Genomic DNA, 23582 nt, shown 5'->3' with positions numbered 1-23582 from the left:
TTGGGCTGGTTTCCGCGATGAGTCTTTTTCTTCCTAAATAACAATCACGATGGACCTAGTTCAAAACAGTTCTTCGTATTGGAGTTGCAGGTACTCATGAATTCTTAACAGACATCGGAAAAAACTACATTCTAATTCCTGAATTTGAATTCAGTTTTGTTGACATAATCACATTGGTGAATGAAAGCGTTTCACTCTTTGCAGAAAAAGGGTTATGTTCGCAAGATCAATCAAGGGAGAAGCATTGAGAAAAAGGAAATGTATTAATATTTACTTTAATGGCGTAATTTTTACTCAAGATCCTCAATTTATTTTAAAAAATTTAATATATAAACCAATGTTACAAAACCTTCATTGGATCAGCCAGTTGAACCGGTTCAATCACAAAATTAAACTCGGACCATATCGCCTAGTTGAATTGGGTCTCGTCTCTTTCATGAGCGCCAATGAGTTAGAAGATATGATGTAATTAAGGTGTCATTGATGTAATTAGTTTATATTTTTTTATCTCTTCTTCACTCTTATTAAGGTGAATGACATAATTATAATATTATACTTTTATCCGTTATAGATAGAGCGGGTTTGGACACTAGTCCAAAACCCCATTCTGGGTAGGGTTTGAAACCCATTACTCCCCCTCAAACTAGGAGGTAATGGCAGTATTCCCAGCTTAAAACAAATAACATAGACATAGTAATAAGTTCATCCGGTGTTTCAAGGATAAATACGATACTAGGCACACACTCTCAAAGGGTCGAGATGGGTGATAAGCCGAAACCACCTCAAATGATTTCGAATAGATATAGTGATAATAATCACTAAAGTGGGTTATACATATCATTCACAAGACAACTATAAAAAAACTAAAGGGTACCAATAAAAAATCTCAAAATACTTAAAAACACTCATATAAATAAAAAGGGACCAACTTAAGCAACATTCCAAAAGGATTGGCCAAATGTGTAAGTGAGAGTAAATAAAGAACGGTAGGAGAAAAGTTGCCAAATAATAAGAGGGTAATGGTAATGATAAGGAAGATGAGATGAAGAGATTAGGGTCACCATGTGCTTTATTTTCCTAAAAAAATCAAATAGCAACCCAATTAGATCAATTAAAGCAATCACTTATTCCCTTATAACTCTCATTCTACTCTGCCTATGACTATAAAAATTTGTACATAGACAGAATCATACATGCAGGTCCCAAGAAACCCAAATAGAAGATATGGGGCACGTTTGTTATTTCTCTTCAAATATGTCTTTAATGGTGGTGATAATAAGGTGTATCATTAGGCACAACTGACTTGGGTAACCTTAATAGAGCTACCCTTTAGGATTTGGAGAGGATGATGAATAAATGTAACGTTCGACCTTGCCCTCATCCTTGGCCTTCCTCTGGCTTATCACTGGCAGGCTAAAGATTTTATGCTTGCTACTAAGCTCAGTTCCTCACATCAGACGCAACAATTCACTCTATGCAAGGAACACAGAGACGAGTAAAAGAATTGCTTTCATTCAATATACTTTTTAAGGCCGATACAACGAGGTTACATGTACATATTAAATCGCTGCCAAGACGACTTTCTTCATGGATTAGAATAGGACTTTCTTCAATGGATTAGAATTACAATTGCTGCAGGAAAAAATACCTAGCATTACCTAGCCAACAAACAGGGCGGTCATAAACCCAAGATGGGATTCCTCTCTTCATCAATTTCCACAACAAGGAGCCGCTCTGGATCAGAACCCACAGGACCCTCGGAATAAAGGGTTGGAAGATACGCTTTGTATGCCGGCATATACCGTGAAACAAAGTCCCGAACCTGCAAAAAAGTCATGTCCAGATAGCAGACAGAAGAAACCGTGTCAAGCACTCCCCAACTGGACTGATTGTAATGTTTCACACTTTACTCAAGATTTGAAGTATCAGACAAATTTAACAGATTAAAGAAGAAAGGTTCCAGCACTTCCTTAAAAGTGTCAATAAACTAAAACAGGCAAAGACAAAACAGTGGAGTAAGAACTCACCTCCTCTTTTGACATACCAGGCTTGCCATCTGCTATCATGGCTACCTCTCCCTATAAACCCATGAGCAGGATCCAGTAAGTGTAATATTTAGGTCATAAACGTTCAAGGAAACATACAAAGTAGGCAGATTTGCAATGACTAACTTCAACAATAACAGGTTACCTGCAATCTCCATTCATAAACGCAACTGGGATCTTTAATCTTGATAATGAGCCATGCCCCAACAAACCTGTCCCACGCTTCATAATAAGCTTCAATGTTCTTGTTGACAACCTCCAGCTGTAAAAATCATTTATATATGAACAAAACAGTTCGTAGAAGAAGACACTGACAAATGGAGATGCTTATTTCAATGCCCTACCTGAGGGTCAACTGCTTTAACTACTTCATTTGGAAGAGGTTTAAAACCAAGCATCCATCCTTCGAAAAGAATAACCTAAAAAACAGAAGACCAATTAGATAACTGCTGAATACAATGTTTCCTTCATTACCAACTCTACTGAAGAGGTCCTTACAGTGAGTGGCCCTTTAACCTCGGGCCATGTAGAAGGATCAGCCCTGTCACCTCTTCCACCATAAGCAGACTGCGTATATGTGACAAAATTCATCAGTAAGCAATTTTTGGAATCATGACTAAGGGGAAGTTATTGGGTCTTGTGTTGGCTTACTTTGTTATAACGTGGAACTTTCACCTTCATGCCTGCACTATAGCTGAATCGATTAGTATCTATATGGAGACACCCAAGAATAACACAGTTCAGTAAATAGAAAGCAAGGAAAATTACCTTCTTTAGTTAGTTTGGTTAAAGCTGTCAGTGTTTCCACTGAGAATGGTAGATCATGGGTCCCTGCATTTCCACGGTACTGGACAAACATCCAAACAAAATCACTATGATATACCCATCAAAATAGATAATTTTTGTAGTCCTCCAAAATTAGTCACCGGGAAAAGGAGATCATTTATGGGTAAAATACCTCTAAGAGGGAGTTTCCTGGATTTTCACTCCTAACTTTAGCCTGCATTTAATATGAAACGTCAATCAATAGAAATTAAAGAATGAGACAGAGAACTATAGCAAACAATTATCATCACAAATTACCTGATCCTCTGCAGTCAAATAGAAATCATCGATAGATAGTGTTGCAGAATTCCTGGAAGTAGAAAACATTTTTTTTTCAGGAAACATATTTCTAGAGCCTCAGAAGTTTCTAGAAGAAGCAGAATTAGTGGTGGTTGCAATAGCTTTACCTTCCTAATGCTCTGAAAAGACAATCTAAAGCAAAGACTAGAGTGGTCTTTCCACTCCCTTGAGGAGCACTAACCCCAATCTGCAGCAGACAGAAATTTCAAAAGGATTAATGGCTGAACAAATGGTGCATCTAGCGAATTTCTGATTCTTTAAAAATAAATTAAAATTAAACTGAGGTGATTCACACTAAGCATTACATACCACTAAAGGAGGGACTTCCTCGCTGTCTTTAAACAATGACTGGTGGTGTAATATCTGATCTTCACACCAGATATACACTGGTACATAATAGTGGTAAACCCTTACTTTATCTGCCTCACTCAATTGCAACTCATTCATCTTAAACAATCTACACAGGACCACACCACACTCTAGCCACTTGTCTATAGAGGACTCTACCATTTCAGGAGTGAGACCCAATTTCTCAATCAGTGGGCCCGCACATATGAAATCAAAGAGGTCTGCAACAGTAGAAACTACAGCTGGAGTTGTTGGAAATTCTGAGTTCAATTGCCTAGGCCTGCATCCTCTGCTAGAGACTTTGACATAGTTTGTGGATGTATCTTGCATCCAAGAACAACTATGTCTCGAAGAGAGCAGAGCTGAAACCAAAGAACAAAACTTCCTCAATCAGCTTCCAAATTTAACAGTGATACTAAAATAGTATCAAGAATTCAAACATCTGTCAAATTCCATAGCCAGTTAGAGAAAGCTCTTGAAAAAAGTTCAAGAATTTTCCACACACAATTATCATGTGATAGATCATCTAATTGGAAGAATTAGCACAACGGAAGGTAAAAAAAGGTCATAAAGCAAGACAATATGCGTGGACTAATGATGGTACATTTTCTTTTCCACAGAGAAATCCTAAATTCATAACTGGTGTCCATCTCTACAACTGAAGGAGAGCTTAAGATGTTTCGAAGTTGAACACAAACCAAGAACACCCTGAGAACTCCTCTGAAATTCATCCAACTGATTAGCTTTAAAACAGCATATGTACTTGACCATCCATATGTTGTACATGGAGACATCAGAGAGGACCTAGATAGGTAAGGGCCCCAGTCTAACGTCCTTATTAACATAATCTTTAGGCAGAAACAAGTGACTGAACAGCTGTTTCTTTTTTTTTTTCGAAAAAAATAAACACAGTTTCAATATGATATATGAGAAGAACTAACAATTATAGAAGCCAGAAAATGGGAATCATCTAGGAAAGAAGAAAATAAATAAATAAATAATACCGGAGGCTATTAATATCTCAAAACAACAGCATTTAACTAATTTGACCAGTTAAAAATATCTGAAAATTCAGGAAAGCAAGAAAGAACACATTCATTTCCCGGACCGTTTTCATCTACCAAATTTCCATAATAAAAACGGAAATAGAAAAATTCGATTGTCAGCCTACAATGGACAATAAATAAGCGAGGTACAGCTAAATAGGAAGGTATGAGAATGAATTTTCATATTGAACAATCAGGGAGCACATGCAATACCAGATTTTTTTACAAGAAGTTTAACAAAACATTCATAATTCCAGGTATGGTACCGAACTAACGCGCGGTCCTGGGCCGTCCTAGATCAGATTTTTAACAATGAGACCTCAAGTCCCGAATTTTGTGTTAAAAAACATGAATGAGAGTAAACTACTCCTAGAATTCATAATAGACAACGAATTGCAATAGACAGAGCAAGGCACGAATCAACAAATATATAATGCCAAAAAAGGGCCTCAGGTTTATCCGCACCCGGTTTTGCCGGTTGGGTAGGCATTGGGGAGAGAACGAAAGTCGACGAAGGGACTGTAGCGATATTCCGAAAACAACCAGAGAGGATGGTGAAGGGAGGAAAAGCGGAATTGAATTTATAGGGAGAAACAGAAGGAAGGAGCGGGTGAGACCCGTGAGGGTAGGCTAAGACGCTCAATATCGTCATCCTCCTTCCTTGGAAGCTTCTCCCGCCTGCCTGCTGGTTCCCCCGTATCTCGGCTGCGCATAAAATGTGTACGAAGCGGTCGACGTTCAAGCCGTGCAGAAGCGCACCTACCGCGGCAAACTGTCTCCAGAAGTGCAGAGCAGATTTTTTTATTTTTTTTTCCGGTCTCTGTTTTCTTTGATCGGATAACTCAAACAAAAAACTAATTTCACAGACATAAACCGCCAATAGAAATCTGCTGCTGCTGCGACGAAACTGACGACTCCCGTTAGAGAAGAGGCGCAGCCTGGGCCCTCTGGCCTCTCCGCTGCGAAATGGCTCACGTGCGCTACGATTCTCTGGGACACGGTTGATGAGTGGTGGGTGGGCCTTTCTTTGTTATCGTCTACGGTCTTTGGTCTCTTATGGTCCAAGACATGACCATCTTCGTCTTCAATAACGGGACATTTGGATCGATATGTTGTGTTCATTTTGCCCACTTAATTTCATTGGCCTTAGGGTTGTAATTTCCCAGAGCCAGATGCGCGTTAAAAATACCTTGCAAGTAGGTATATGTAGACCAAGGGCCGTCCCCAGCTAGAGTGACGCACAAAAAAAAAAAAAAAAAAAAGCGTCTGACACGGATTCGATGCGGCTGGCCGGTTGTGGATAACACAGTCAACAATCAACAATCAACAATCCCCCGACCTCTTTTTAATCTTTCCCGACTGAGGAGAGCGAGTCAAACAAGCCAGCGGCAAGAGGGGGAAAGGGTTAAGGATCACGTTCAACCATTTTGCTGGATTCAACACGGATTTCCCGAAACAACAAGAACCATTATCAGGAAATCACTACCCTGTACATGAGATCAAGACAGCGACATGTCGATTCTCCTGGAGATTAAGATAATCAAATTGTTGAGAACCGGAGAAGTTGCCTTCTTTCTGCTCTCAATAGACCTGAAACTTCACATACAACTGGAGAACCATGTTGCAGAAACAGGTACTTCGCTTGCCCATACTCATCGTGCCCACTTATAGTCAAATAGTTAAAATAGCTTAAAACCTGAAGGAATCCAATCTTCAAATGACAATTGGATAAACTATACGACCTAAAAAGTAACAAGATATTATAGAAATTTTCACTTTGGAAAGAACAATCAAGAAAATGAATCAAGATTGAGGTGCATTACCTTCAAAGAGCTGCTGCATCTCTTCTTTTAACAACATTGTCATCAGTTTATCAGCTGTCAACTTTACAAGAGCCAAAAGAGCTTGAAATAACTTAGCCACTTTAGCATGTTATTAACTTCAAACTGACGGCTCTATTCTTCTTTAAACATAGAATGTTACATTTTGGGTTTTGAAGAACCAAAACCTGATAAAAATAAATAAAGGCCACAACAACGATAGTTGGACTTTAACAAACAGAAGGGAAAGACAAGATATTTGATAGAGATCATGTCAGAACTCTGGGAAGAACAAGTATATCTGAATAAGGTGAGAACCCATGGTCAGATAATGAGCCAGACATCCACCATGTGTCATTAGAAGATTGTCTGAAGCAGTTTTGGTGAAGTCAAAGATGCCACACACTTAAACTGTGAACATGGCAATACATATAAAAACATACAAGAGTAAGTATTAAGTGAAAAAGATGAGTTTATATGAAACTAAGGGTTAAAAAGAAGCAACATTTTATTACACATTTGAAAGCCACACCCAGCAACCAATATAAAAGTTTGTTTTGCTTTAGGAAATTGAGCATATAAGGTCTTGTGGTATTACAGCTTTAAGTGAGATATTCCTTTATTTATTTAACAGTCCGATCAAAGATGGTTCAGTAAAGGTGGGCTGTAGTGTACCTTTTCGTGCCTATACTTTTCACGTATGGCGTTCAAAAGACAGCCTTTGGCATTCAACTGCAACTCTTGCATCTCGAGAACCGTAGACTTCAGATCAGCAGACTTGTAATCAGTGTAATGCTCCAAAGTCGAATTCTGCAAGTAAATATAATGAAGTCCATTCCAGATTAAATTTGGGAAGGCAGTCTTGAGTAATAAGATTATAAGAACAGGCAGAAATAAATACAAACCCATGGATGATCAGACTGGTCAAGCGTCCATCTGGCAAGGAACACAGCTGAAGCTGCTATTATGGAAGGAAGGAACTTCATGAAACCATATTCAGTCAGTGTAAGTTCTGAGAGATAGTTAGCTAAGAACTCCAACTCAGGACTTGGAACCTACAAAAGTCAGAGGATTGACCTCAAATCAGTAAGTATCTTAACAAAGAATTTTACATGAACTGAACCTTAGACATCAAAACAGAGATTTATTTGCCACCCATCAGAGCTGCTACTCTGTAGTCCTTACATCATAAGAAGCCTGAGCTGCTCGAAGAAATCTCCTGCAAACCAAATTCAGAAAAGGTTTACTTTAGCCCCTTAATTGATACACATCAAAAGAAAGAAACTCTCGGAAGGACTATTTGTTTCACCTGAGAAATGTTTTGATAGTTGGTGTGGATATGTAAAACCCCATCAAGTTCAGAACATGCCTTTCCATTTGCAATACCTCATCTTTTGTGTAAGTGTTGTCAGTGATGAAGCAAAATTCCTCAACTCGAGGAGCACAAATTTCTTCATACTTACTAAGGAAATTACAAAAGTTACACCAATTTCAGCAATTAAATCAAAGAAGAGACCCTCTACACAAATCATTCAATTATTACCTTTTTCCATCAAAAAAGAACAGGAAAAACAGCTGTAGTACAAGGAAAAGCTTACGAGGCAATCAGCATGCAAGTTATGCCAAGCAGTTGGAGCTTTTGTCTCTCGATGTAATTTTTTGAAAGAAACCGATCAATGATGTATACCGTCAAATAAAGCGTATCTGGAACAAGCTTATATTCCTCAGAAACCTAAACAGAAGACATGCCACCAGTAACATACTCATTATACTGTAAAGGTTCGAGAGTCAAATCTGCAGAGAACTTTGACACTCAATTTGACCAAAACGGAAAAGGCACCATAGTCCAATGCTTCATACTTGAGCAGGTAAAGAAAGTGAGTTTATATGATATCTTGCAGACATCCAAAAAATTTTGGAAGTAACCCAGATAAAGATATTACACCATACATAATAGATAAATGAATAATACCATCAAAACTATATTATGTTACCTAATATCTAGTAGCTATGTCTAATATTTAATATGTTAGCTAATACCTCAGAAACAAGATTTATATTTAAAAACAGAAAGGTGATATTCTGGATTGTTCTCATCAATTACTTCAGTTAAGTATCATTTCCTTCAGAAAACAAAAACAAACAAGTCATATGAGTGGTGAACTTTCTCATTGGAGACCACGTTTTCCAGAGTACTATATTCAAAATAGTAAATGCTAGTCATTTCAAAATTTACATTATAGAAGTGAGGATGCAACTGAGACCCTATTAAGTTTTAAATTGGCCACCAAATAATCTGTAAAGACTATTGTATGAGTTGGAAACTAAAATATTTATAAGATCAGGATAGAATTGTTCTACTTTATCAAACAAACATTCAAAATGTTCTAATTGAATAAGCTGACAACCCCATACAGAAAATGCTCACAACTTGATGGTTACCACCACTAATGTTATGCTATCCTAAATTTATACTACAAATGAACATAATGCAAGTGATGACCTAGACAACTATTTTTTTTTAGAGGGGCGTGGCGCAATTCGAACTCGTGACCTGACGCGCTTGATGTAAAGAGAATACCACTAAACCAAACGGCCTTAGGTATGACCTAGACAACTATGTTAACTGTAATCATAATCATCAAAGCCTTTTCCCAATAATGTAGGGATCAACCACATGATTTTCCTCAACTCTGCTAGTTCTCTGGCTAGTCTGGCTTCTAAATGATTCTTCACCGCTTCCATCCATGTTAATCTCAGCCTTCTCTTTAGAAGACTTGTTGAATATTTTAATTTGATCTAAAAATGCAACACAACATTAATAACTTAAATATGACAGAGCCTCACCATAGAGAGGTGGAAAAACAAAACAAAACAAAACACACAAAAGTGAAAAAACTACAACCCACAAACCTCCACAAGCCAATCGATCAGAATCGCCCGCATACTCTGAGTGATATCACATTGCAGCATTTCCATGAAATTGGAGCAAGGCCTTTGCATGAGCTGAGGAAGCAAAACAACAGATCTTCAACCATTTCATAAAGTTACCAAAAAGGTCAAACATCATACAAAGGATTGACAAAATACATAGGACAGGAGTTCAGACTTGAAACACAGAAAGCTATTATAGGAAACATGGCGCTGAATTTAAACATAGTATTGTAGGTTTATTTCTATAGGTATGTCTTATTTACATGACAATAAATAAGGAGAAAATACTGGTACCAGGAATTTAAATGACATGATTCCATGATACCAACCTCTTGAACACGCAAGCATGTATATACATCTGCCGCGTAGAGGCTGCACATCTGAGGATTCTTCAAATCAGTATCAATATCTACAAATTTACTATCCTTTGGACACTCGTGGTCCTCACAAAAGTTCCCTCCAACTGCATGTTTAAGCCAAAATTGTATCACATGAGCAATCCAGTTATTTTCTTTTCTAAAAAAAAAAATGGTCCATGTACTAAAGAATACAATTCAACCCACTGAGAAGGCCATTATTGAAGTCCCTAAAGGATTCCTGCTAGCAAAATTATTTTACAAACTATGAGAAATAATATTGAAAAACCTCCGCTTTCAGTGCCTTCTGTTGCTGACTTGGATAGATGTAGTGAAAGATAGTAATCATAGTATGTGAATAAGAAGACAACATGAAAGCACAACCCAGACCTCTTTCTATAGTGCTCAATGAAGAAGGTTGTCTGGAACTTTGTTTTTCAAGCAAAGGATAAGATAGAGCAAAACTTGTTTTATTCATGCCATCACAAACACTATCAGCATTTTGTTGGTCTGGTAGTGGTTCTTCAGATTTTTCAGATATTCCGGTATCCTGTAATTTTGATATCCCCATTTCCCATATTTCTTCAGCCATTTTTGTTTTTCCTTCCACCTGGACCTCCGTGTTTTCTGAAGAAGCAACTGGGATCACCTTTGATTCCTTCCTACCAGTACACACTCTAACCTTTCTGCTGCTTTTAATCTGAAAGCATAAACAAGTTGATAAGTTGTTATTCATTCATTTGACTCAAGGGAAATCTATCATTTAACTTGAAACTGGAAAAAACAAACATGGTAATGATAAAAAAAAGTCTTTTAACCTGCATTTTTGTTGCATTGACACAGCTTTTATATGAATTCTGGCAGCAGATGTTACTGACATCCCTTAGGACTGCCCTCCTTTTATTTTGGAAAGATGCTGTGGGAGCACTATATCTATTTTCATCTGATGCTGCTGCCCTTTTAGAATTTCCTCGCAGGACCCGCACCTGATCTTGTTTGACTGGAGGTGGTCTCGGGGGAAGAGCACCACTAGTTGAGCTACATGCTGCAGCTCGAGCTCGGGTCATACGACCAATAGACCCTCTGTCAATCGGAATTGCTATGTTTTCCTTCATTATGTTGGACTTAGAGAAGGAATTACAGACGCAAAGGTCTTAGCTGGAACCAATCATCAAACCTGCAAATCCATGAGTCAAAGAATGTCATACAAAACATTTAAATCTGCCAAGTACCACTTGAACTAACACATAAGGCCTTTGAAGGTTATGCTTTTCTAAACTTCATGTTAGCTGAAACCATTACACAACAATGAGAACAAAGTTGGACGAGGCAGATATACATCATCTTCAGCTTTGGATGCAATCACTTTCTTCAACCAACAAAGGGAAATTTAAATGGTGACTTTTTGACTTGCAAGCAATTTAATCTCTAGTCTCCAACTCAAAACCCAAGAAAAAAACCAGTAAAAAAATCATCTCATTATGAATTACTTTTAATTGTCACCAAATTTAGATTTTTCTATAGCTACCTTCGTAAGTGGATTTTTATATTTAATGGCAACTTCATCATTCAGTAAGAAAAGGAGACTAGACGACCAGGGATTAGTCTCATACAGTCATAATCTGTTACCCCTTATCAAAGATGGCTTTACTTGACTCAAGGAAACATCTGTATAACAGAGAATTCATCAAACTGAGACCGTTTGCAGGAATTCAAACAGTTTCTTTACTTCTCCGTAGAGGATGTCAATATTTGCTCATTTTGTAGTTTTAGCAAACTCTCAACCTGTTCAATGATTCTATGTCCAGAAGGATCAATGGAAAGCACATGCTGCAAGAACCTGAAGCAAATTAAGAACTGGCATTAGATGTTCTTTTTTTCCTTTCATGGATGCGAGTTCCATGATCAACTAGGCACCTACATCTGCCTCTCCTTGTGACTTATTTTAGAGTTAATCATTTAGAATAAAATTTGGTCAGATGGGGCTTACATTTTGACAGATAACATGTTGAGAGAATTGTCATCCAGGATAAGCTAATACTTAACATTAAGCTCGTCAAGAACACTTCCTATCTTCAAAGTTCAGGCGCCAGATAAATTGAGAACTTCTAGAAGCATTCCTTTTTTTTCTCATAATGTATTTGTGCAATAACCAGAGCTACTTTATGTCTTGTACATAACAGAAAAACAATTCAAAAAAAAAAAAAAACACACAAAGAACCTTGTACAAGGAATTAACATCCCAGTAACAGACATTTTTGGAGCCGCTACTGACAGTCCGGATAAATGATATCCCACTGACTCTGTACAATGCACAGATGAAGGAGACAAGAAAAGAACTTTGACAAAATGAGCTAGAAATTTAACGATTCTGCCGAAAATAACAAAAAAATAAAATGCCCCATACGTAGGAAATAGAAGCAGAAAATAATTTTATCAACTTAAATAAGAGAATAATTAAATCCAACTGCTTCAAAATAGACAACATGCAACTTCCCAAACCACAAAGGGAAGCCGCCTAAAAAACATAAGAAATAAAGAATTGCAGAGAACAAAAGCAAAGCTCTCATCTCACCCATCCTACGGATTACATTCATCAAATAGCTCCAACCAACAAAACCCTGAAACATAAAAAATGTAAATCTAAAGCGCTTTGGCGAAATAAATTCAAGGAAATTAAAAAAAAAAAAAAAAAAAAAGACCCGTAGCCCATAAGACAAATGCAGGAAAAAATCATCTGCATTACGGATCTCCACCCTCCAAAAGCTATCCGCTTCAACATTTCAAAAAATCGATAAATCGAACTATTAAAGACATCAATCAATAGAAAAACATAAGGTAACAAACGTTAAAGGCAAAAAAAACAAACAAACAAACAAACAACAAACAAAAAAGGAAGAAGGAGAAGAAGAATCCAGAGGAATAAAATTCGAATACCCACTAACCTCTCTCTGCATCCCGAGCTAAATGGCCGGAATGGGAGAAAGGGATTCCGCCCAGACGACCATGCAAGCGAGAGTGAGAGTGAGATTCAGAGGAAAAGAATCCGCAGAGAGAAAAAAGGAAGAAACCGCTCCTTAAAATAACCGGAGCGTGAGCGGGACGGCATACAGTTCAAATCAAATTTCGCATAATAAAAAAAAAAAAAAGGAATAATTATGTCTCATAAATGATACGAAATTACAATAACCTCCTCATGTCGGAAGGAATTGTCAACCATCGCAATCCTAACGAATTACCCAAACTACCCCCACAGATTCAAAACACTTTTCCCGGTACTATCCAAATGCATGAAAGAAATTTTTGAAAAGCGAGGGTATTAATGTCTTTCCATCTCATTTCGCTGGCTGTTACGTTAATCACTCTCGGGTTAAAATTTTGAAGTGAAGGCAAAAGTGTAAATCACCAGATACAAGGGCATTAAGACAAGAGAATCTTTAAATGCAAAACCGAGGTGGGCCCCATTGTCGTCGAATCGAACGAATCGTGGCCCTAGAAGCTTATCGAGATGAGGCCAAATTACGGGAACGCCCTCAGTTTGAAAATTAAAAAAGGGTACCTTTACACGTGATCTAGCAACTTCACATCAGAATTTACAAGAGTGACCTTCACTACAGGCGTCCAGAGTGGCATTAGAATCGACGAACCGAACGACGACGTTAACACTTCCAAGGCGGACTGGTTCGTGACCGGAACCGGTATCGGACTCGGCTCCGGTCAACCAGGATGAGTTTGACTCACCCAGTTTCCCAAAAACACGTGTCGTTTAAATACGGTCTGCTCAACTTGAAGTGAGAATGCAATAAAAAACACAAAATATTTATTGGTGAAATAATTTTTACGCAAATATTGACTATTAGTAGCCAAAAACATTGACTACTTATTTGACTTGATAGCCTGAAAGCATTCGACCAGGCCTTGTTAGTGAACCCGAAGGGGTTAATAAAGGTTATTACACTATCTCCCGGAGGAAAGTGAAAGTGAAAGTGAATTCCAAACCAAATCTTGGTTCATTTACTTTCACTCATTCGCTTGACGGTCTGTGTCCTGCTAGTCGACCTTCCCTCACTCAACCTTCTTTGCTTTCCCTCTTTTGCTCCTCTCTCTTTACCGGTTGCTGGAACCTTGTCTCGACGTTCTCCGCTTCCCCTCTTTCGCCTCTCGCTCTTTGTTGGCTCATCGTGTTGTCTTCTCTCACCGTCTCACTGAACCCTCTCGCTATCATAGAAACCTCTTTCCATCTCAACTCCTTTCTTTCTTCTTCTTCTCGCCTTCTCAATTATTCTCTTTCTTCCCTCTCTAGCCATCCGAATGCTTTTGTGCAAGAACTATAGGATCTTCGAGGATATTTTTTATTATTATATATTAGATTAATCCACAAACCCTCAATAAATAAAAGATACTTATAAATGTTTAAAAAAAGTTATTTGTCACAATGAGATAAAGATTAAGACACTAAACATGTCACTAAGCTAAAAAAATCCATCCGTTATCAAATTTTGTACCAAAGTCTTTTTATTTTTTATTTTTATAATTAATTCAAACTAATAATTTTATTTTACTTCAAAATTATATTATTAATTTTCATTACTCTAAAATCTATCTTATGTTATTAATAAAATACCATATTTATTTATTTATTATATTCATTACTGTTTATTATTAAACTAAGAATTTGATCAAGTATCTAGACGTTATAAAAGTAAACATTTTTGTTTGAGTATTATATATTTTATAATTAATTAAAAATAATTTAATTTTAACTCATAATTATTATATTAATTTAGACTAAACTACAATCTATCTTAAATTATTAATAAAATATCATACTTAATTATTTATCACATTAATATATTTTAATATTATATTAAGTTACTAATTTAAGAGTGATAATTAATATATTGTTAAACTAAGAATTTGATAAAGTATCTAGACATTATAAAAGTAAATATTTTTGTTTGAGTATAATATATTTTATAATTAATTGAATTAATAATTTAATTTTAAATCGTAATTATTGTATTAGTTTAGAATAAACTACAATCTATCTTAATTTATTAATAAATAAACTACTTAATTATTTATTATGTTAATATATTTTAATATTATATTAAATTACTAATTATAAAAGTAACCATGTTTGTTTAGGTTTATTATTAGTTTAGGTATATTATAAAAAATAACTTATTTTCTTGTTTTTGATATCACTAACACAAGAAAGTATTTTTCGGTATACTTTATATCGAACATACTAACATGAAAAAGTAATTTACTTTCCATTTCACTTTCATTAGTTCATTCACTTTTCCTTTTCCCCTTTAATACACTAACCCCCCAAGGTTGCCCGAGTTAGATTGGGAAAAAAGGGCTCAAATCAAACCGTGTGGCTTCGTAGAGTTCTTCGTGTGCATCAAACAATACATACCAAAATCAACTTAAACCTCAAATTAGGTAAAACAAACATGATTACAACACAATAAGTAATTTAATGTATAATTAAAATATATTAATATATTAATTAATTAAATTGGATATTATATTATTTTATGATTGCAGTTTATTGCACATTAATACAATAATTATGTGAACCAAATAACTGTGCACATGATTAATTATAAAAAATTAATAAATAAATAGGAAATTTTGATAAATTGCTAATTTTAACACACTATATTTTTATGTATTATTGCATCGTCCGGAGGAAAAGCAGTACTAGAGGCGGTTGGGGCGGAGTAAATTGCATCGTTCAAAAGAACAATAGGCTAAAAATAGGATTTGCAAGTTTTTTTTATAAAAAAATCGCACATGCGAAACTCACATGCTGTGCGGGACGGGGCATCCAAGGGGGAAAATAATTCCCCCCCTCAACTTAGGTATCTGGGCGGTTCTATGCCGCATCGGCGAGAGCGGTGACCGGCTGATCTGACGGTGGCAACAGGCGATGGTAGGGGGCGACTACAACAAGAGAGGGTTTAGAGCAGTTGCTCTGGCTAGGGTATGACTAGGTGAGGGCGACGGCGACGAGAGGCAGAGTAGGCGATGCGCGGGGGAAGGATTAGGCGACGACGAGAGGGAGAAGGGAGATGGAGGCCGAGAGTGAGAGAAAAAAATTCGGAGGAAGAAGAGATGAGGGAAGGATGAGACCGAGAGAGCGAAGGTGCGGGAGAGAGACCGAAAAAAAAAATCAACGACGGTTTGAAATGCCTCACCCCACTTCATCCGGATGATTCGCAATATACTGTGGAACCCAGATTCCTGAAATAAAACCATGGAGATGATTTTCAGATTCATCTTAGTCATCTACATGACTAGAACATTGGTGTTTCACTAACAATGTCAGGAGATGAATTTAGTAATATGGCTAATATATTCAAGATATTTGATCTCACTAATCTATGTGAGACTATTCCTTAACACTCTCTCCTCACATGTAATCATATGGATAATTTAGGGAAGAGGTTTTCTAAGATGGTTAGCCAATTTGGGATGAGCCTTGTACCCAACTTTACATTGTATTCCAAAAGGTACTCATAAGTTGGCTTCCACCCCTAACTATACGTAGAGCCAAAAAAAAAAAAAACATACACGTGAGCTGGTGTGTCAAAGGCTCAAATCAAACCCCGTGGCTCACCAGGAATATTCCCGTACTCAGTAATTTCTATACAGACATGACATATAGATTGATCTAACGTAAGAAAATTGGTAGAAAAGATCATAATTAAAATCAACTTTCAACACAACAGTAGAGAGAGAGAGAAAGACTTAAACGTTACCAAACGGTGTAAAACCGTCAGTCGCACATGCGACGGCGCTTCTGTGATTTGTTGGTCGTCGAAGCTTCTGGTGCTCTTTCTTTCCTGTTTCGCTTCTTCATCGTTTTTTCAGGCCAGTCACTGCCAACAGTTGATGCAGAAATGAGGTTTTTGTGGTCCACCGTTAATGGTAATCAATTTGTAAACAGGGGAAGTTTGTTCGTTTTTTTTTTTCTCCACAGAAATAGGAAGAACGGTGAAAAAGGGCAAGCATAAAGATTTCTCTCAGCAGCCAAATTCCCATGCCGTATCAAATTCTCGCCAGCTGCGAGTGGTGGTTCATGATTTAGATTCGAATTCTCTGGAACTATGCTCTGTACGTAATTGACGCTTAATTGACGCATGACTTGCTAATCTGACGCTCTTTCTTTTTTCGGTAAACCTATCTGATGCATATCTGCTCAGTAGTTTTGCTTCTCCGTTACATATTGTTTAACCTTGTCCGTTAAAGATAGCAGCCATCTTTTAGTTAAGCACAGAGGGAGAGAATCGGGTTTCTCCGTCAAACGCACATAGCTCGGTGAAACGCTGAAAAATGAAAAAATCTGCGGTAAGGCACTGATTGCTGACTGTATTCCGAAAAGGAAGATGAGTCAGGGACGCACTGATGCCATTGATTGAGGTCACCCGGCCTGAGGAATGCGTGATGACAAAATTTTGTTGCTTTTATTTTAATCCTCTGAATAAAGGACAAAGAACCTTATAAAGAGATATTCAAAACAGATTGCGCCCTTTCTTTCTGGAGCAACACTGCAGACGAGATTCGTAGGATAGACAGGCTCATATATAATATAAGGAACAGCTTTTATTGTAATCTACTGCTGTCCTGTGGGTTTCTCTTGGAGTTATTCTACTGTCCTGTGGTTTCTCTTGGAGTTATTCTGGGCAGGGTTTGTTTACTTTCGAGGCGGCTTCTAGAAATCAGATAAAAAGGCATTTGATGTGGTCAAAATATTGATGCTGCAAAGGTGTTTACCTTTTATGGCTGGTTTGGAGCTTATTCATCTTTTGAGAGGATGATGACTGCGGTTGTTGAAAGTATCGGTAGCTGAGTAGTTATCTTTAGCTAAGTTTGGTGGTTCCTTCAGTAAAAAACAGAGGAAGGTAGTTTTTTGTTTTGTCCTCGTGATGTTTTTCTCGCGTTTCTATTTTATACGCCATCTTATGATCGGGTGATCTTCCAGGAGAGGAGAAAGAGACAAGCGAGGAGGAGAGAAGAGAAGAGAACATGGGGACTTTTGCAAAGCTTGCGAGGAGGGCTTTGGAAACTGATACACCGGTCATGGTTCAGGTAATGAATCAGCAACCAATATGATTAATTTGTCATTGTTTGTTGATGAAGCCAAGGGTTTTGTGGATTCCCAGGCCCATATGGAGATGCATGCATGGACAGGGATGACTATGTGCTTGTTACATGCGTGCTCTGTACTGTCTTTCTTTATGGAATGATTTTGATCCCGACTCAAGAAACTTTCATTTTTGTAGATACAAGAATTGATTGGGGGAGCTAAGGATGCGATTTCTCTGGCTCAGGTTTTCTTTGTCTTGACAACTACATTTCTTTTTTAAAAATCTTACCTGTGGATCCATAACATTGTTCGGGTATTTGCCGATGCATTTGGTCCTAGTAATGTTTTTTGAATGTAACTCGTGTTGTTTTTTTTTTTTTCTAGGCATCGTTCCTCTGTTTGAACCAATGAACATTTTTTTTGAAAGTTTGCTAGTAGTAGTGTTGTCTGTATTACTTTGGCTCCTAAACATGGTGGATTCTTGAAACACCTTAGATATTTTGTGGGTTGCCAGCCTCTTTATCATGTTCAGAGATGCCGATTAGCTGTTTTATACATAGGAATTTGAGGATGTGTAAAATCTCTGGAAAGGTGGTTATGGCAATGGTTGGAGATCATGAATACTATGTATTTTTTAGGTTTGCTAGAAGAAGTTGTAAAACATTGTTGCATAGCTTGAAAGAATCCAAATCTGTGGCCTGACTTTAGCTTTCATGCTTTCAAGCGGTATATAATATAGCAATTTGAGTAGCAGCTGTATTACTCTGCATCTGAATGGTAAAAAATAAAATAGAAGGCGAAGAATATAGTTTTATGTGTCTGTCTTTTAACCGTTAGCAGTAATTATCATGTTGATTATTTTTTATTTGCATTGCTGGTAAAGTCAATCGTGTGTAGAATTTTGATTAACTCTCTTGCAGTAATGATTTTTTTTGCCTTTGAAGCTATATGAAAGCTGCAAGGTATCCACTTTGTCAAAATTCACATCAGTTGTTTCTAAACTTTAAATTTAAAATATTTTAACCCTGGTGCTTCTTAGTGACATTCAATTATGTGTAAAGGATAATAAGCACCATGCTACTGACACCCTTCTTTTCTGGATGTTCATCTGCTGAGGCCTTTAGGGCTGGGATATTGCTGCTTTATCATTTTCTAGCATCTAATAAAACATTCAATTTCTTGAATATACCGATAGTCATCTCAATACCATTGCAGTTATATTGCAATTTCAATGCTTCATAGCATTTTAAGTTTGGTAACTTTTAAGTTACTATGGCTTTCTATCATTGTCAATCTCTTGTTGGAAACCAAATGAAGATATTATTTAAGAAATATCAATGTGCTGAGTATATGTCTCTTTTTCATTTTGGCCTGAACTGGTGGAGTTGAAATTTTATGCTTCAAACACTTGTTTTTTCCTCCTTGTGGGGAGAACAAAACTACTATCATGCTGAATGATATGAATTTGCTATACTATTAAGTTACCATGACGCTTGATTATTGTCAATCTGTCTGATGGAATTCAAAAGAAGACAATTTCCAGGTACTTATAAAAACTTGTATCAGTTGAGTATCAATCATTACTTGGCCGTATGTCCTACTCCCTATCTGTTTAAATGCTGCCTCATCATTCAGTTGTTAGAATCAGTTGGCCTAAGTCCAATCTGGTGACCATGTCTGTGATGTTGGCTAGCATTTTTGAGCATGGAGTAATATAATGATTGAATATAGACTTCAGGCATGGAAAAGAGAATATTTCAACCAATAGAAAATAGTTGGCAAAAAAATGTTTATGTGACGATGTTTATCTTGTTTGGATCTTATGCAGGGTGTTGTGCACTGGCAACCTCCAGCTACTGCTCTAGACAAGGTCAAAGAAATTGTTTGTGAACCTTCAGTTAGTCGATATGGTTCCGATGATGGTATACCAGAACTTAGAAAAGCATTAATTGAAAAGGTATAAATTTGGATTGGGTGTAGGGTGCATAGTTTATGCTTTTTGCCTTGAATGACATGTTTCTTAGGAGTGTGTCTACTGCCCAGGAACTGGGTACCATGTTGAGCACAGGAATGTGAAATATGTGTCACACGATGCAGCCCAATACAAAGTGCCATCTCTATTAGATCTAATATGCACATCCAACAAGTATCACATTACACACAATGTGCATTCGCAATATGAAAAAGCATGATCAGAAGTTCAGATAATTTGCATGTTTGTTTTTTTTGAAGACCAGGGCTGTATTTATCCAATATTTTAAAAATATTTTATATGTTTTCATGAATGTGGACTGATAAGCATGTTGTCAAATCTGATTCTGGTCCTGAGAGTTAGAAGTTACGGTTACTCACATTTGAGAAACCCGTCTTTATCATAGTGGAAGAATACATTGTTTTAACTTGTTTACTATTGACAATTTCATAAACTGCTCGAATTATGTGCTTTTTGGAAACACCGAATAATAAGAATCTCACAGGGCATGTCTATTTAACTATATTAACTTATTAATGTGTGTTTCCAGTTGCGCCGGGAGAATAATTTGCACAAGTCCTCAGTAATGGTGACAGCTGGTGCTAACCAGGTATCTTCATTTTCAACTTTGACCTTTGAAAATGGTGAATGCTTCCTCGTAACAACATGTGAATTATCCATGCATGCTGCAATTAAGTTACATTTTAATCGAAATTTTGTATTTTGATATCTTCACTAGCTTCTGTGGATCAATTATTGTAGAAGCAATTAGCTCTCATGCCAAAGTTATCCGGTTTTCTGGGGGAAACTGAGTTTTGTTAATATTTCTGGAACTTAAGAAACTTTTGTCTCTGATCTACAGGCATTTGTTAATCTGGTGCTTGCTCTGTGTGATGCTGGCGATTCTGTTGTAATGTTTGCACCATACTACTTCAATGCATACATGTCCTTCCAGATGACAGGCATAACTAACATACTGGTGGGTCCTGGTGATCCAAAAACACTTCAACCAGATGCAGGTGGGAGACTCCTTACCTTTAGTTTTATTGATTGAAGTAAAATGTGAATTAAGAGAGTGTAAATATTCAATAATATTAGTTTTTTTAGGTTGGACAACTGAGAATTAATATCTCAATTATTTAATGCTGTAAGCTTCTGGCTCCCTGAAAAGGAAATTGATGCAAATGGATCGAACCTATATAATAGTTTTAGTGGTTTTAATATATATAGTGAATTATTTTCTGTGTATGATCTTTTCCTTAATTTGTTGGCTGTTGGTTTTAGTCTAAGCTGCCAAGAATTTTTTCTATAATCTCTAATAACATAGCCTAGCGGTGACATGAATGCATGGGGAAATAGCAGTATTGATTAGATCTGCTGTTTATTGTCTGGACCAATCCTATTTTTTTCTTTTACACTTTTTTTTTTCTTCTGAAATTGCAGATTGGCTGGAGCATACTCTCGCAGGAGAAGAGAATAAACCTATCCCAAAGCTTGTCACTGTTGTCAATCCAGGGAACCCATCTGGGACCTACATTTCTGAGCAACTTCTCAAGGTAATCTGTCTTTAAACCTTTTTTCTTCACAGTGCACATGTTGTTTTCTATATGAGCTTATGTACTCAATTTCATACACACTTGAGTAAAGGCTGCATATTTGGTATCATCTATTTTGTTTTTGACTAATTATCTTCTTCCCGTTACGTAGAGAATCTCAGAACTCTGTCTACGTGCTGGTTCTTGGCTTGTTGTGGATAATACCTATGAGTAAGTTAATGATGGCTGACTGACTTTGGGAACATAAATCAACTGGCATCCTGTTGTCGATCTGTTTTCCATATATAAAGTTATGAACTTTCAGTCATTCCTCTTGTAGTAGGTGACTAAGGTGATTCTTGCAAAGAAGTTACTCCGTGTAGGTAGAACCACTTGTTGCCATGTCACAGTCCATTCACAAAGTAGACAGAAGCTTTGTCCATGTATTAAAATTTTCAGGTTTGTTTTGTGAATATTTATTTGCTGTGACACATGCAATTGCTCTCACAACTTGCAGATACTTTATGTATGATGGATTGAAACATTCATGCATAGAAGGTGATCACATAGTCAATCTCTTTTCTTTTTCTAAAGCATATGGTATGATGGGATGGCGAGTTGGATATGTAAGTACTGCTTTCTGGTCTTCTCTCTCCCCTTTGTTGAGCATTGATATTCTAGTTTGTTTTATTTGTCCATTACATAATCTGGTCCATATCTTTGCTGTGCCATGTGTCTGTTAATATCAAACAGTCTCTTTGTTTTTATGTATATTTTTATCTGCAGAGTTTCATGAATAAACTAATATAATATTTTTATGCAATATTTACAGTTTGAATATAAAGTTGAAAAGATTCATTTGTACGAAATAATTCACTATGTATCAATAGTGGTAAAATTAGCATTGAAACATCAAAAGAGGAAAGGTTGAAATACAATAAAAGTTCACTGAAAGAATACACATCAAACATCAGTTTATGTTTTGATTTTATTTGAATCTTTGTAGTTTCGAAATTACTGACACAAAGATCTTTCAAAATATAACACTCACGGAATTTTTCTAGGTGCTGAAGGTGAAAGTTTGACCCTGGAATTGATTGGCTGTATTTATATACATTGTTAACATGATGGTAGTTAGCAAGTCCTGAATAACAGCTTTGTAGCACTTCCAGTCTTGAATACTTCGTAGGAATTCAGAACAGTGGGTCTTGCTCTAACACTTAATTAAGGACATTATGCCAGGGAGATTTTTGTCATTTCCACATTTAACTGCAGTTTTGTGCCGTGCCATTATAGATAAGAATCAATATCTCCAGTACCCATGGGGAGAGGGCATCCTAGTCCATTTGGGACTTCCTTGCATGTCAAGTATCCCTTTTGCAATGCCTGTTGAATGTAGTTCTGCCTTGATTCTCATTGAGGGACCTGTCTATTCTAAAGTCATCAGCTCCCTGGTCATTTGCTTTTATCCATTAGATCCACGCCTTTCTTTGAACCATGGCTACCTTAAAACTACTTAGGAAAGGCTAATTCTTCTGTCTGTTTGCGGCAAGGCATTGTAGATGGACCTGCAACATACTGGATGGGCTGCAGTCTGTCTTCTTGTCACCATATCAATTATTGGAGAAATATGTTCTCATGCATTGTTCTAGTAAATTCCTTCTGCTTTTAATAGCGTTTTTTTTATATTAAATAACTCTGCTTGCAGATTGCTTATCCATCTGAAGTAGAAGGCTTTCGGGCTCAGCTTCTGAAAGTCCAAGATAACATACCCATCTGTGCCTCCATTATAGGGCAACATTTGGCCCTTTATTCTCTTGAAGCAGGACATGATTGGATCAAAGATCGAGTGAAGGGTCTCGTCAAGAGCAGAGATATCCTCCGAGAGGCTCTTTCTCCTCTAGGTGAAGATGCAGTAAAAGGAGGGGAAGGTGCCATCTATCTTTGGGCAAGGCTTCCTGAGAAATACTCCAATGACTTTGAGGTTGTCCGCTGGCTTGTAAAGAAGCATGGGGTTGTTGTGATTCCAGGAAGTGCGAGTGGTGGGCGTGGTTATATTCGAATATCTTTTGGCGGACTGAAAGAGGCTGACTGTGAGGTGGCTGCGGGGAGGCTGAGGAAAGGTCTGGAAGAACTGGTGGGGGATGGAATGGCGTGATGATCAACCAAGTTAGGGGCCATTTAGCTTTGGCATTTGAATTCATCAACCTCCATTGGGTATATTATATACATACAAAATTATCAGTTCATCTCAATAAAATGCTTCCTATAGGATCAGGCAATGATTGAATAAAAGGGAA

The 23582-nt window shown here is 37.0% G+C and overlaps 3 protein-coding genes across 5 annotated transcripts; 1 reads left to right on the top strand and 2 right to left on the bottom strand.

Annotated features, from left to right (window-relative positions):
- Positions 1-1513: 1513 nt before the first annotated feature.
- On the bottom strand, positions 1514-5380 carry LOC137950148 (D-glycerate 3-kinase, chloroplastic-like). The gene is made up of 12 exons (XM_068796532.1): positions 5030-5380; positions 3480-3880; positions 3278-3357; positions 3129-3180; positions 3004-3045; positions 2814-2892; positions 2697-2728; positions 2544-2612; positions 2390-2464; positions 2191-2307; positions 2028-2078; positions 1514-1822 (listed from the first exon to the last, which is right to left on the bottom strand). Exons 1-12 carry the CDS (start codon positions 5214-5216, stop codon positions 1679-1681), a joined length of 1329 nt encoding a protein of 442 aa, XP_068652633.1. The 5' UTR covers positions 5217-5380; the 3' UTR covers positions 1514-1678.
- A 598-nt stretch (positions 5381-5978) lies between these two features.
- LOC137950439 (cyclin-A2-4-like) lies at positions 5979-12708 on the bottom strand. Of its 3 annotated transcripts, XR_011111944.1 has the most exons (12): positions 12620-12708; positions 10493-10851; positions 10065-10374; positions 9648-9781; positions 9298-9390; positions 7983-8116; positions 7694-7846; positions 7570-7603; positions 7290-7439; positions 7060-7194; positions 6388-6795; positions 5980-6260 (listed from the first exon to the last, which is right to left on the bottom strand). XR_011111944.1 is itself a non-coding variant. In XM_068796903.1 (11 exons), the coding sequence occupies exons 2-11, from the start codon at positions 10787-10789 to the stop codon at positions 6742-6744; spliced, it is 1494 nt and encodes a 497-aa protein (XP_068653004.1). In that variant the 5' UTR covers positions 10790-10851; positions 12620-12708; the 3' UTR covers positions 5979-6741. The 3 variants fall into 3 exon arrangements, 2 of the variants coding, with proteins under 2 accessions (XP_068653004.1, XP_068653005.1); XM_068796903.1 differs by having other exon boundaries at positions 5979-6795; XM_068796904.1 differs by lacking the exon at positions 12620-12708 and adding an exon at positions 12250-12270 and having other exon boundaries at positions 5979-6795.
- Positions 12709-16520: 3812 nt separating this feature from the next.
- LOC137949633 (aromatic aminotransferase ISS1-like) lies at positions 16521-23582 on the top strand. The gene is made up of 10 exons (XM_068795743.1): positions 16521-17590; positions 17671-17777; positions 17972-18019; positions 19604-19732; positions 20298-20357; positions 20610-20766; positions 21191-21303; positions 21455-21513; positions 21800-21908; positions 22991-23582. Exons 2-10 carry the CDS (start codon positions 17715-17717, stop codon positions 23438-23440), a joined length of 1188 nt encoding a protein of 395 aa, XP_068651844.1. The 5' UTR covers positions 16521-17590; positions 17671-17714; the 3' UTR covers positions 23441-23582.

The sequence above is a fragment of the Aristolochia californica genome, unplaced genomic scaffold (genome assembly GCF_029961685.1).
Source record: "Aristolochia californica isolate CCGP_79_NKW_82.1479 unplaced genomic scaffold, dmAriCali1.0.hap1 SCAF_14, whole genome shotgun sequence".
Classification (NCBI taxonomy): Eukaryota; Viridiplantae; Streptophyta; class Magnoliopsida; order Piperales; family Aristolochiaceae; genus Aristolochia; species Aristolochia californica.
The sequence above is the reverse complement of the archived record's forward strand: the minus strand, read 5'-3'. Positions and strand labels throughout refer to the sequence as shown.